Source organism: Zalophus californianus, chromosome 2 (assembly GCF_009762305.2).
Source record: "Zalophus californianus isolate mZalCal1 chromosome 2, mZalCal1.pri.v2, whole genome shotgun sequence".
NCBI classification, from domain to species: Eukaryota; Metazoa; Chordata; class Mammalia; order Carnivora; family Otariidae; genus Zalophus; species Zalophus californianus.
The window spans coordinates 62877004-62891294 of record NC_045596.1 but is presented as its reverse complement, the minus strand read 5'-3'; the positions used below and the strand labels follow the sequence as shown (position 1 = coordinate 62891294).

Sequence of the window (14291 nt, the reverse complement as noted above, 5' to 3'; positions counted from 1 at the left end):
GCACTTCACTCCAGCTACACTGCACTTGGGGTAAGATACTTCTGATTCTGAAATCATGCAATATCTGGTCCCAGGCAATAATTTTCTTTAAGCTGTCTCATCCATAGCTTGAAGGGCCAACTCAGGTTTTAAAGCCTGATAAGATCGCGGTCTGAGTAAGAACCACCTGGCTAATTCACGTGGTAAATTTTCAGATGATTTCCGCAGGATTATCACGTTTCCCCTCACCAACTTGAGCAAACAAAATATTCTTTCATAAAGATAAAAGTTAATGAACCACAAAAGAAAAAATTACCCCCCCCAAAAAAAATTGAGGCCAGAAGCCAAAGAAAACATTATCTTAGTTTTTTATATTGTTTGAAGTTGAACCATCTAGGACTCTTTTTGGCACATTGCCTTCTTTAATCCAAATGGCTCTCTTTTAAAACTTTCTTTTAAAACTACCCTTCCTGGCCTCGTAAAAATTTCAGTATCCGTTGGAGTCATGTCTAACTAACGTGCCATTGTAATAGTCACATAGTAGGCAGCTAGATGACAGCTACGCCTCAGAATTCCCAAGCGAGAATACAGAAGCTGTGATTCTGGATACGTGGGGATGAAGGGCCCCTTGGATTCTGAAAAAGGAGCGGTCAAAAGGTGATGTCAACATCCATAAATGGAAAAGACCAAATTAACTCGCATGAGAAAATCTCAGGGAAGTTCAAGATCATATTGAAGTATCACAGGAAGGTAAAGGAACAAAAATAAGTTCAAAGTAATTTCTAAAACTCCATTTTAAAAAAAGTCAAAATGAAACAAGTTTCTCATATAATAAATAAAATTTAAAAATGCTGCCACTATCTACTCACTTGATCTGGGGAAGACAAGCAAACAAAACTCAGGGAACCATAGGAACTCACTGTCTCAGATGAGAAAGGCACTTGCCAGTACCTACCCTGTCTCTAATTCACCTAATTAGAGAAACTATACCAATACAAACAAAAAGAACAAAACCAAACTTCTAAGTGAGACAGTCCTCAGACCTGATGTGGCCCTCTGGCCCATACTTACAGAGATCACATGCTTTAGTTTTTCGTTGTTTTTGTTTTTTACATGTTTCGGTTTTATTTAAAACAAAATTCATACTCTTAGCCCAACAGTGAGGTCAAATGAACCTCAGGTCAATTTCTAATCATCCCTCAACTTCCATCACCCCTGAAGTAAGAATGCCATCAAGAAGAGCAGAGCTGGCCTGTGAACACCATTTGGGAGCCACTTCGGGGTTATGTCTGTATTATCCACAGTCCATGGTCTTTTCATGTTTGGACCAAAATTTAAAAAAAAAAAAAATTAGTTTTAAAACAATAATCTCATGTCCTTCCTTGAATCATGACTAACTACTGAGGTCTGGGTATTTAGGTAGTCTTGGTTCCCCAGGCTGATATCCCACTCTCTTGTTGTTCACAACTTAAGACTCTATCTTCTTACTCTCTTTGCACATTTCTGCTGTTCAATCCCTCAAGCTCGGTTACTCAGACCATCTACCACTATATGTATTCTGGACACATAAGCACATCTTGACAGAGATGAGTGATGGGAACAGAAGAGCCATCACACCGAGTTTTATAGCATCTACCATGATTTCCTCAGACTTCTGTTTGTCTGATGACCACAATGGCACCTTATTTAAGTAGATCCTTAATGAGATGCTCTACCTACGGCAAACCGATGAAAAGGTAGCCCAGCTATGTGACAGATAGGCAAAAGTAGTTGAATATAATTTCATATCCCTGAGAGAGAAATATTTAGGCAAAACAAACTCCTTTACCTAAGATTAGGGAAGTCTTAACAATTGGAACAGTTTCAAATTATTCTGAAGGGCTGGTATCAGATTCAGTATAGTAAAGTAAGGCACCATAAATTAGTGGGCAAGAGCACAGACTCTGTAGCCAGACTTCCTGGGCACAAATCTCGGCTCTTCATTTATTAGCTATCTCACCACAGACAAGTTACTTAACTTCCCTGTGACTTCAGTTTCCTCATCTGTAAGCTGGGGAAAACAACAGCTCATTGGGCTGTCCTGAGGATTAAATGAAAAATACAAAGAAGAAAACTATAGATGTATTAGCAATTAGTTGTTGTTGCTGTTGTTCTTACCCACAAGTTCTAAAAATTATTCCAGTGGTATTTCATGGAGAATCTGAGACTAGCTTAATTTAGGTCATTTTTGCTATAACTAGTAGAAACCTTGATTCACGCGTGTGAAATTATTAATCGTGTAGCACTGTTATTACCTGTGTTGAAAATGCTTGTATGTTGATCAGCTGTGGCTCAGAGAAGAACTGCTGGTCACTAACTTTCAGGGAAAAGTAACCTTTCCTAAAAGAAGTCCCCAAGAAAGGAATGAGAAAATGCAGTCATTAGTCTCTAGAAAAACAAGGATTAAAAATATCTTCAGCTTATGTGCATGGAAGAAATTGGATCAAAACACTACAGTGATATAATATTCATACTATAAATGAAAATAACCAGATGAACACAGTGACATACAGGTAAAACTATGGTGTATTCTCCGATCTCAAAATAATGTAAAAATTACATAAACTTTTTGGTTGTGATTTTTCTAAAAGGTCTATATAAATGGTTGAAAAACCAGTTTTTGGCCAAGACAGGTTAGGAACATAGTGAAGGCTAATGGTTAAATTGGAGAATGGAAAGGAACCTATCAGAGTAAGAGTGAAAAAACAGATCAGGGGTTGCCAGAAACTGGAGGGAAGGGAGTCCCAGTAAAAAGGAGAGCTTGGGGGGTTGATGAAACGGTTTCAAACCTTGCTTGCAGTTGTGGTTTCAAACTGCCAGAATGTCCACATTTGTTAGCACTCACAGACCAGTACACTTCAAGACGGGGGATTTTATTGAACCCAAATTAGACCTCCATAAACCTGATTTAAAAAAAAATAGATCTTGTCTCCCCTCCCATTTCATCCTCCCCTTGATTTTCTGTGCCATTTAGGTCCTGTCCCTCTTCACTCCCATCCGCAGACGTCCAGAGAAAGCAATTGAGGGGAGCAAGAGGAAGAAATAAGGAGTGGTTACTCCTAACCTACGGGGGGAAAATGATGTTTGGGTGGCACTGAGGTTCTGATAACTGCTCAGCACGCCGCCTGCCACCATGGGCCGTATTTGCAGGTTGTCTTGTACTCCCCAGAAGCATTCTGACCCCAAAGGAATCCAGTGCTAAAGAATCACAGTCAAATTTTCATGAGGAAAAACAAAACCACAAACCCATATGGCAAGCTGCCCCTTTTGTTTTTGTATCATTTGGCAACTTATAGAATGTTCTTTTTTCACACATCACTACCAATCTTGTTTTCCTGTTCTTTCTTTTGTTTGAATTTTTAGATAAAGAAGATCTGATGCTAAAATGGGTACCCCAAAGTAAAAGGAGTGCTGAAAGAATTCCCTGCAAAATCGTCACCACTCTTTGTCCTGTTTGGGGGTACAGAGCTGACTCTGGAAGAAAACAGGTGATGAGAGATTGAAGAGGTGAAACAGACAAGAGGAGTAACTTTGGTTGTCTTGGGGCTTTATGAACTTTACCCACTTTTCACAAGATTCCAAGGCAAAGGACTACAGGTACGGAGCTGTGTGTGTGTGTGTGTGTGTGTGTGTGTGTAATGCAAACAATCGAGAACTACACTTGGAGCAAAATGAATGCAGGACTTTGGAGCATAAATCCGAAGAGTGACTCTATGGCATCAGACGCCAGGGTTTTAAGTTCCATCTGTAGCAATATGTCTCTGTGCAAGGATCTTTTGCCCCTTGAGGATGGAAGCACACCCATTATTCCTAGTATTATTCAGGAGGCAGAAATCATAGTGGCTAAAGGCATGGGCTGTGGAGTCAGAGAGCCAGGGATTGGAGACTTGGCTTTGCTTATACTCTCAAGGCCTCAGTTTCCCTGTCTGTAGACTGGGAACATAAATATACAGCGTTCACATGAAGTGTTTACTACAATGCCCGGGTCATAGTCAGCACTCAGTAAATATCAGTTGTTCTTATTCCTATAAGATGGTCTTTTGAGGTTCTGGCTCTGAACTGCAATAGAGAAAGTGCCATCACTTTTCTCCCCACCTGCCTCCTAGCCCAAACCTTAAAACAACAACAACAAAAATCTCCAGTGGTGACAGTAGAAAATATTTACCGTGAATATTTGAATCCACTGCTAACATACGTAGTCTACTCTGAATTATCTGCACTAACGAAGCAGAGCTGGATGAAGGATAATCCACGAGGCTAATCTTTGGGGTGTATTCTCTGATTCTTGTTTAGGAGATTAACTCTGCTAATTATATGACTCTATTTGCCTGGGTTAGTGTTAACATTCAATTGCATTCCTGAAGCATATGTCAGCTGGGGTGAGAAAGACAGCCAGAAGTGTGCTAGGCATCAGAGGAAAACTGGATCCGGCTTAAAAATCAACCACAATTAATCCCATAAAGTGGATAATAAAAAGTTGTGACTCTTAGCTTCCCTTCCGCTCTGGAATTCTAGGAACCATATAACACTTTGAAAAGCATGTGCTCCATCTTTTAGCCACTGCTCACTCCCAGTATATCACCCTAATGTTGAAGAAGCAGCTGTAGCAATCTGCATAGATAACCAGTTTTGTTTCTGTTGGGCCAAAAATACTGGGTAATTGTCCTAGGAACTTTCCTGTCACATCAGAGAATTACCCACAATTATGTGATGAAATGAAAATGCCTCTAACAGAAGCATACTCTCGGAGCAATTACAGGGAAATAATGACAGGCAGCTGGAAGCGTTGGCGTGTTTGGAGTATCGATCTTCCCCACAGGAGAAGGGGTAGCTATTGAGAAGCGGGGGCGGGGTGCAAAGCACTGACGGAAAGGAGGCAGGAGGAAAACAAAGGAACACTGAGTCACCTGGGCTTTTCTTTGCTGTGCACAAAACGCACTTTTTTCTCATTCACATCCTTCCAGCTAAAATGGCCAGCCTTGTCGAGCTGAACCTCTTTTCCATTCCTCAACAGCACCAGCTGACCATTGGTGGGAGTGCTCACAACATGGAACTGGAGGTCTTCCACCCTGCCATCTTGGTCTTGGACATTCAGAAGGGGAAAATCCAGTGGCTTCATTGAACCAATTGCAAGGGTGAGAGAACCATTCACATGAAGACTAGGAGTGTATATTTTGCCTGGAAAACAGAGGATCCAAAGATCAGACTTGGCATATTCACTAATAAGGTTTTGGGTTTTTTCAATAAATAGACACGTAATGTTCATTCAGAAATGAGACTCTAGGCTATTGTACACCATAAGCCTCCTTCTAATTCAGTGATTCTCACCCTGAATGCATATGAAAATAACACAAATTCTGAATGTTAAAATATAAACTTCTAAATGAAAATAGAGGATAAAATCTTTGGGATCTTAAATTAGGCAATGCTTTCTTCGATATGACACAAAAAGCATGAGTGACAAAAGAAAAAGTTGATAAATTGGACTAAAGATCTTCAAAGGGCACCAGTAAGAAAGTGAAAAAGACAACCCATAGAGTGTGAGAAAATATTTGCAAATTATATATCTGAAAAGGGACTTGTATCTGAAATATATATAAAAAAATTCTTACAACTCAGTAAAAGACAAGTAACCCAATTTAAAAACAGGCAAAGAGTTTGAAAAGGCATTTTTCCAAAGAAGATATATAAAAGGCCAATAATTACATACACGACAAGGTGCTCAATATTATTAGTCATCGGGGAAATGCAAATCAAAACCACAATGTGATACCACTTCATACCCACTATGAAGGACAATAAAAAGTATTCCTAAGGATGTGGAGGAATTAGAAATCTTATACATTGCTGGTGGAAACATAAAATGGTGCCATTTGGCAGTTCCTCAAACAAACATAGGACTACCCTATGATCCAGTAATTCTACTTACAGGCATATATCACAAGAACTGAACACATATGTCCACATAAAAACTTGTACATGAATGTTCATAGCAGTTATACCTAAGAGCCCCAAAGTGGAAACAACCCAAATGTCCATTAATTGGTGAATGAATAAACAAAATGTGGTATATCCATGCAATGGAATATTATTCAACCAAGAAAAGAGATGATGTACTGATACATGTTCCAATGTAGAGGAACCTTGAAAATATTCTTGCCACATGAAAAAAGCCAGACATAAAAAGCCACATACTGTATGATTCCATTGATGTGAAATGTCTAGAATAGTTAAACCCACAGAGACAGAAAGTCGATCAATGATTGCCAGGGCCTGGGGCAAGGGAGCACTACAGAGAGACTGTTTATGGTTACTGGATTTCTTTTTAGGAAGAATAAAATGTCCTGGAATTAGATAGTGTGATGGTTGCATAACCTTGTGAATATACTAAAAACCACTGAATTGTATACTTTAAAGGGTGAATTCTATGGTATGTGAATTATATCTCAATAATGACAATAAAGAATCATATAGGGACCTTTTAAAACAGTACTGATACTTGAGCTCCACCATCAGAGATTCTGTCTTCGATGTTCTGGGGTGGGCACTTCAGTGACTTCACAAGCTCCTCAGGCAATCCTAATGGGACTTCCAAGTTTGAGAACCACAGTCCTAACCTAATACTTTGATCACATCTGACCATCAGACCCATCAAGGGTAAAGAAAAAAGCAAACGTCTGATACCATTTGCTCGAACAGTACCAGTTAATCTGTAATGAAGTATGATTATCAGTGGCTTACATTCAGAATTCATGTGAAGTGTACACCCTTTGTTTTAAAATTCTACTATCTCTGCCATAGGAAACATCTGATGAATGAATATCTGATCATGATGTGAAATTCATCCTGTCTCCTGCAAGGTGTTCTGCCCAGACTTGAATTGTTAATGTTTCCTTCTACAAGTAGGTCGGACAGGACAGTTTGGGAATGCCAGGTTTCGAGGGGACTACGTCCACTGTAAGATTACTCTAATGAAAGTGGAATTCATTTTCACAAGTGGACTTGTATTACGTCCCAAGAGGAGTAGGTTGACTCTCAAGTACTTGGGGTTTTCAGAAGGATCCCAATAAAATGAGCCAAAGATGTCTTTTTCCCATGGGAAGTCTTAATATCTTTGGAGGTCAGAAATTTAGAGACGGAAAATGTGATTGACTATGGGGTGTTAAAATATGCCTCGTGTCATTGATGAAGGACACTCAAAAGCTGAAGAATGCTCAACTATACTACAATTCTCAAGCTTCATTCAGCTATAAAACTTTGGGGTTCAAAATTATGACTGAATTTAAATTTGCTTCTCTTTTGTTGTTTAAGGTGAAGTGTCCATTAATGTGTTGGACAAGACTAGATCAATTCCCTTAATATGTCACCTTATTCTTAATAGGAGAGTGGCTTGAAATCTATTTGCTTCAAACATATGACCCTAATGGGGCAGTCTCCTCACACTACTCATTATTTATTTGTAATTTATCTCCAGTATGTCCACAAAGGATGCACCATTGAACCGTGGCATAATTAGCTCTATAAGTTTATATATATGCAAATAAATTATATGTATATAGGTAATTTTCAATAACATAGCTGTAGTTCTGAAACCTAAGTTTTATGCCAAATTTCTGATCTGACAGTTGTTACTTTTAAAGCACAGATTCTTTTTCCCAAAGATCTTAGAAGTTGAGTTTCCCCAACGTCCATGTCCTATCAACAATCCCTTATTCCTTTGTATTCCTGGAATGAGAATCCTGCATTTCATATCACATGAGCTGACTGTATCTACAAACTCAGGCTTTTCATGGTGAAATTACAGGTTAATATACAGCAGAGCATCTGACAAGAAGCACTTACCAGCGCAGGTTTCATTAGAGCGGGCAGAGAAGCCAGGAATGCAGTTGGAAACACAAAGGCCACTCTTCAAAAAGAACCCATGGTCACACTGGTGACACTGGTCCCAGTGGCTACACTGCAAGCATGCCTGAGGGCAGGCTGTCAAAGAAAGGCCACAGTAAGTGAGGCACAGCAAAGGCACAGGCAGCCAGCGAGGGACACCAGCAACAGAGAAAAATAGTGACAGCACGAGCAACACACGACCCCAACTGCAGCAACAGGGATTCCAACGGTTTCCTCTAGAATTTCACAGGGAGCTGCTCTACCCTCAGAAGGAGAGCGAACACAGAGGCGCACTTTCACTGAATGTACTGTGATGTGAAAATGTTGCACGTACGTGGATTGTATGAAGAGTTAGGCATATTGACTTGTAAGGGAGGTGGTGTACAGTGATTAAGAGCACAGGCCCTTTATGGGTACCATTCCTGCTCTACCACTTATCAGCTGTCCACTTTGGGACAATTTATCCTTTAATCATCTGTGGTGTGATTTCTCATCTTAAAAATGGGGATGGTAATAGCACCTGATGCAAATCACTGTTGGGAGGATGTGTTACAATGTGAAGAGACTACAACAGTGCCTGGCATACAAAAGGACTCAGCTGTACTACTAATGCCAATGCATCATCATCATCATCATCATCATCATCATCATCATCATCATTATTATCTTAAATGCAGAAGGAGAGCAAGCTCATAAAAGGACGCTAGGATTATTTCTTTGGATGAAGTTAATAAACTTCTACAAATCAAGTGTTTACTGCCCAATTTTTCTGCTTAATTAAGATTTTTATTATACAGAGGTAGTAGAGTGTAAGGGCTCAGAATTGGAATCAGAAAACTTGGGTTTAATATCTGATTTTATGTTGCCTTGGTTAATACTCTTAAGCCATTTTTTCTTTTTTTTTTTTTTACTTGTAAAATGGGATTCCTGGTGTTTGCCATATTTTACCACCAACTCATTGTGAATATTAAATGAGATAATGAAGACGGAGGACTGTGGTGAAACGTAAAATGCCATGCCAGGGTCGTGGCTTTATTATTAAATGTCAGGTTTTCTTAAAAGTAGGGCATATGATATCAAGTTTTAATGGAAATGATGAGAACAAACTGCAGAAACTCTCATGGATAACACAATGGACAAGGAGATTAAGGCTTTGGGTTGAACTTTAATGAGAAAAGTTCAGTGTATCTCACTAAATTGTCCTCAGAAATCCTACTCAAGGATATTGTGCCAAAATCAGGGTCACCCGTAATTTAGTCTACACACTGAAAATTCTGTGCCCACGTCAATAGAGGTGATCCGCTCTTAATGGATACCTCACTTTAGTTCAACATAAGCCTTACATTCCATAAAATATTGGCCTAATTTCCATAAAGACCCTTAGAGACAATATTGATTTGTGCAAGACAATTATTGGCCTGCACTTCTATATTCTATTTAACCAGCAATTGGCAGATGTGCATGGGAAGCCATCAATTTCTAAGTCCTAGCTGTCTGGGTTTTCATTCTGCTTCTAATTCAGATTCTCCTTGGTTACCTGAGAATCGACACACCTGATTTACTTGTGAGCCTCACTTTTTTCCAGAGGACTCAGCAGTCTCCGAGTTACCTGTGCATTGTCGATTTGCGTGATCTGCAAAGTACCCCTTGCCACATTCCTGGACACACTGGGCTTCCAACAGGAGATATGGCTCTTCACAGCGAGTGCACTCATGGGGACCTTGGCACTGGACACAGTGGTTGCTGCAGCCTGAAAGACAAAAGTCAAATCAACAGAACTGTGTATGGCTTTCCAGGGGACTCCTGGGCCTCGTGGGGAGGCAGCTAGTTAGACACCAAACAGCGATATGACCTGGTGTGCTGGGCCAGGCAGAAGGCAAGGAGTCAGGAGCCAGGCTTCTGGTTGTGACTACTCTTACTTACCCAGCAGGGTGACTTAGGATCAGAGATTCGGCTTCTCTGAGCCTCAGTGCTCTCTCTTATAAAACAGGAATGGACATACTGACCCACTCAGCTTGCTGGGCCAAGATTAAAGTAAATAATGGAAAACACTAGGCACACCTAGAAACTACAGGTATTAGCCATTATCATTACTATTAACTAGTCCATGGTTCTCTTACTTTCCTGACTCACCCAGTCAGTTATCAGAGTCTCCCAAGAATGGTCCCAGGAGTGCCATCTGTGCACTTGGGGGGCATTTCAAGGTCAGAAGATTTTGTGGTGTTAAATCAAGGCTAAAGGGGGTGGCGTTCAGAGAAAGGTGGTGGTGAGACATCTGGTACATGCAGGGCTTCAGGGGACAGATGGGGGAATATGATGGTCCTTCCAGGTGCTCAAATGACCAGAGTATACACACCTCCCCATCTAGAGGACAGGATTATTCAGTGCTCTAAGAAATCCAAAGTCATCATCAAAACATACCTGTTTATGTGGCCCTATACCCCCAAGATTCCCATACTGACCTCAAATTTCAGCAAATATCGTGTATGGGAGAAGGAGAGAGGGGGCATTTTGACTAGAACGAAGAAAAGCTCCTAGGAAAGAAACCAGAAATTGGACAAAAAGCCAGAAAGGAAACTTGCCACAGACTCCTTGTCAGAACAGTAAAAATTGGAGGAGGCTTGAAGGCTGGATGAGAACAGAGCAGGAGCTCTGGACACTTACTTTTGCAGAGGCCCAAGTCCCTGTAGAAGGATGGTGAGCACTGCTCCACACAGGCCCCATCCTGGAGAACATAGCCATCCATGCACTGCAGACAGTCTGTCTTCAGGGGCCCGCTGCACGCGTTGCAACTCCACTCGCACTCTAGAAAGGAAGTCCACGTGAGATCACCTTCGCCTGTCCGTCCTCAGTCCCAGTGACTAATTTATGAGGACGCGGTCTGCAGCGGCAAGGGGTAAAGTGAGGACACCAGGCGAGATGTCAGATAAGCCAGCTCTGACAAGGTTTCTGTTTGTAGTAGCCTGAACGCCTGAGGTTTAGTGTTTCCTAATTATGTTAGACATGGGCATGTACAAGGATCACTCCAGGCTTGTGCAGAGCCTGCTTGTTAATGGGGCATCTGAGGAGCCAGGTCATCTTAATCTTAGAGTCCTTGATTCCCGTGCCTCAGCATCGTCAAGCAAAGCCTGCTCTGCTACAAGGAGGGGCCAATTTGCCTCCACAGACTTAATCCGCACCTTCTCCAAATGCTCCACAGGTAAAGGGATGTCAGGGTCTCAACTAGGAAGGCATCTGCTGCCTCCACCGACACTGGCTGCTTGACTCTCTACCTCTCAAGAATCAGGTGCTGACCCACCCAACAGAAAGGACCAATGATGTTAGAATTAAATGTAGCATCAAGGAACTGTCCAGAAAGAAAGGGCTTACAGAAATAACAGAAGATCTCCTTAGAGCGGAACTGACTCATTTACATGTTATCTGCTCAATAAGCACCTATGGAATGCATAGCACCGAACGGTGGGTAGGAAGTGGGCAGACCCTGGCTTCAAGGGGCTTATGTGCTTGCGGGCTCCAACCTTGGATGTGCATCCATATAATCCAGAAGGATTGTTAGAAATACAGATTTTCTGGCTCAACATCAGAACTACTGACGTCATCTCAAGGACTAGGGCATAAGGAAACATGTCGGGGCCACTACTGTTGTTTCTGTTCTCATGATTATTATGGTTGTTGTTACTGTAGCTGTGGCTATTAAAGGCCCAGGCAATTCCTGCAGCCAGAACACTCATGTTTGAGAGTCAAAGTGCCAGATGGTAAACTAAGTCCTCATGCATGGAAGGTGGGACAACACCGTGTGGTTAAGTACTTGAGTTTTGAAGACAGCCAAGTCTCTACTGAGGCTGTGGTTTAGCCACTGTTTATCTACATGTCTTACGCACTTTCCCAAAATTCTTGGATCCTCAGTTTCCTTATCTGTAAGACAGAGATAAGAAGAGTACCTATTTCATAAGGCTATTGTGTAAAGGTAACAGTGAATGTAAAGAAGTTAGCACAGTGCCTGACACATAGTAACAGCTTAATAAATGTTTTGCTGCCCAACTGTTTTTCTCGGAGAACATTTTGCACTCAGTTCTTCCTCACTCCACCATCCATCCCAGCTGAGAACCCAGGAAACTTCTCATTAGTCACCTTTCTCTTTTTTGATGCGATATTTCTAAGTCCCAAAGAAGCAGGTAAATGTGCAAGACAGTACACGTGATTCCAAGGAGATTTATAAAGTTAATCTCGCTCATTTATTTGGCTGAATCAGTCCTGAGGGAGAATGACTAAAGCAGAGCTCTGACAACTGCCAGCATAGTTATGAAATCATTTACAACATGGAGGATTTGTGATAATCTTGTTTTTCACCGCAAACTGACAATCACTGTTTAGAAGGGAAAAAATAGAAAAGCTTCTGTGGTCTTGAGCACAGAGAGACCACCTAAGTTGACAACAAGTAGAATTTCTTGGAATGGAGAGTGTGCAATTTTGCAAAGTCTTAAAACATCCCAAGCTTACTTGCCAGATGTTTGGCCCCCATATCTGAGCCCCAGGTTCTTGGGCAGAACTGGAGAGATGGGAGACAAGTGGAATGGAGGGATGGAGGAGGAAAACGGAAGAGAAGCAAGGAAAACCTGGCCTTTAACTCTGTTCTTCTTGCTGAGCACTGCCATTTAAAGAGCATAAGCCCCAAGAATTCTAACCACTAGAGAACAGGTGCTAGGTTTCTGATATTGCTTCCTTACAAACTCCTGGAGTACAGGGACTGTGTCTTTATTCATTTAAGTCTGTTAAACAGAGATGAACAAATCAGATACAACCCATTTTTTTTCCTTAAGATTTTATTTATTCATTTGAGAGAGAGAGAGAGAGAGGGCACAAGTGGCAGGGGGAGGGGGGCAGAGGAAGAATCAGGTTCCCCGCTGAGCAGGGAGCCTGATGCAGGACTTGATCCCAGGACCCTGAGATCATGACCTGAGCTGAATGCAGATAGATGCTTAACCAAGCCATCCAAGCACCCCAAACCCTGTCTTCATTAAGGTTAGCGTCTAGCAATACAGAGTTGTAAAGGAAGGTAATGTAAATCTCTGAAATAGGCCTGGTGTGACAGACGAGGGAATGGCAGGGACTGTAGTGATCTGAAGACACAAAAGGGACAACAGCTACTCATCTCCAACTGACTGTTGCATTATGGAAATGCAAATAAAGTATTCCCAGATCATCTGACTTTTTCAAAAGAAACAGAAAATCTCAATTTTCAAAAGAAACAGAAAAATCTCAATTTTTGTATGTGAAGTCTTCTACATTTTAAAATGCATTAATTAGGGCATCTGGGTGGCTCAGTTGGTTAAGCGACTGCCTTCGGCTAAGGTCATGATCCTGGAGTCCCGGGATCGAGTCCCACATCGGGCTCCCTGCTCAGCAGGGAGTCTGCTTCTCCCTCTGACCCTCCCCCTTCTTGTGCTCTCTCTCTCATTCTCGCTCTCAAATAAATAAAATCTTTAAGAAAATAAAATAAAATAAAATGCATTAATTAAAAATTTTAAAACACTAGAACATTAGGTGGGCAAAAAAAAAACCAAAAAACAAAAAACCCTCCATGTCTTGGGCCAAATACATCGGTTTGCCACCTCTGGTCTAGTTACTAAAACCTTGCACAATATCTGGCACATAGTAGGTGCTCAAAAATATTTCCTTAAGAAATTAATTACATACCAAAAAAAGAAAGAAATTACATACATGCATTCATAATACATGATGCCTTCTTGCTATCATCAGAGAACGTCTAAACATATGATGGTATTTTCCCAACATGGAGGATTAGACACCTACAGTAAAGGGAGATCACTGAGGAAAAGAATCATTGCACAGTTCTGGAAGAGCTTTACCTTTGCATATCTTGGTGGAGATGTCAAGATAGTACTGTGGGGCACAGCCCTCATACTGGCATTCCCCAAAGAGCAGGACCTTGTTTGGATCTCGGCAGGAGGTACAGCTGGCCTGTGAATCACAGCTTCCACAATGCGCTTTGCATGCTGAGCAGATAGGAAGAGAAAATGACCAGATAATTACAATTGCAAATACTGAAGCTGATCAAACCTAGACAGATGCTACAAAGGAGCAAAGCTCTGCTCCAACCTGTGCTTTAATTATGGCTCATAACCCTCCCCTGTGATCAACAGAAACAGAAAATGTTACTTTTATTTTCTAAAATAAAAGGGTCATTTTATTTTCCAGAGAAGATAAATTATAAACCCAAGAATGGAAATCCCACATCCAGGTTGCCATGTGATTCAGCAACAGAATTTATACTTACTCCAAGATCTCTGGAATAATAGTCCAGAGAGGTATTTGAACCTTACTTCTCAAGGAAGGAAAATTTCTCAAGGAATCAAGCTCCCAATTGT

At 41.1% G+C, this 14291-nt stretch overlaps 1 protein-coding gene across 1 annotated transcript in view; it reads right to left on the bottom strand.

Moving 5' to 3' along the window:
• Positions 1–14291, bottom strand: part of FRAS1 (Fraser extracellular matrix complex subunit 1) — a 403423-nt gene that overhangs the window by 139007 nt on the left and 250125 nt on the right. Inside the window, 6 exon segments of the mRNA XM_027599032.2 lie at positions 2274–2358; positions 4926–5196; positions 7861–7998; positions 9512–9652; positions 10567–10707; positions 13773–13919. Coding sequence (XP_027454833.1) covers positions 2274–2358; positions 4926–5196; positions 7861–7998; positions 9512–9652; positions 10567–10707; positions 13773–13919 — 923 coding nt within the window.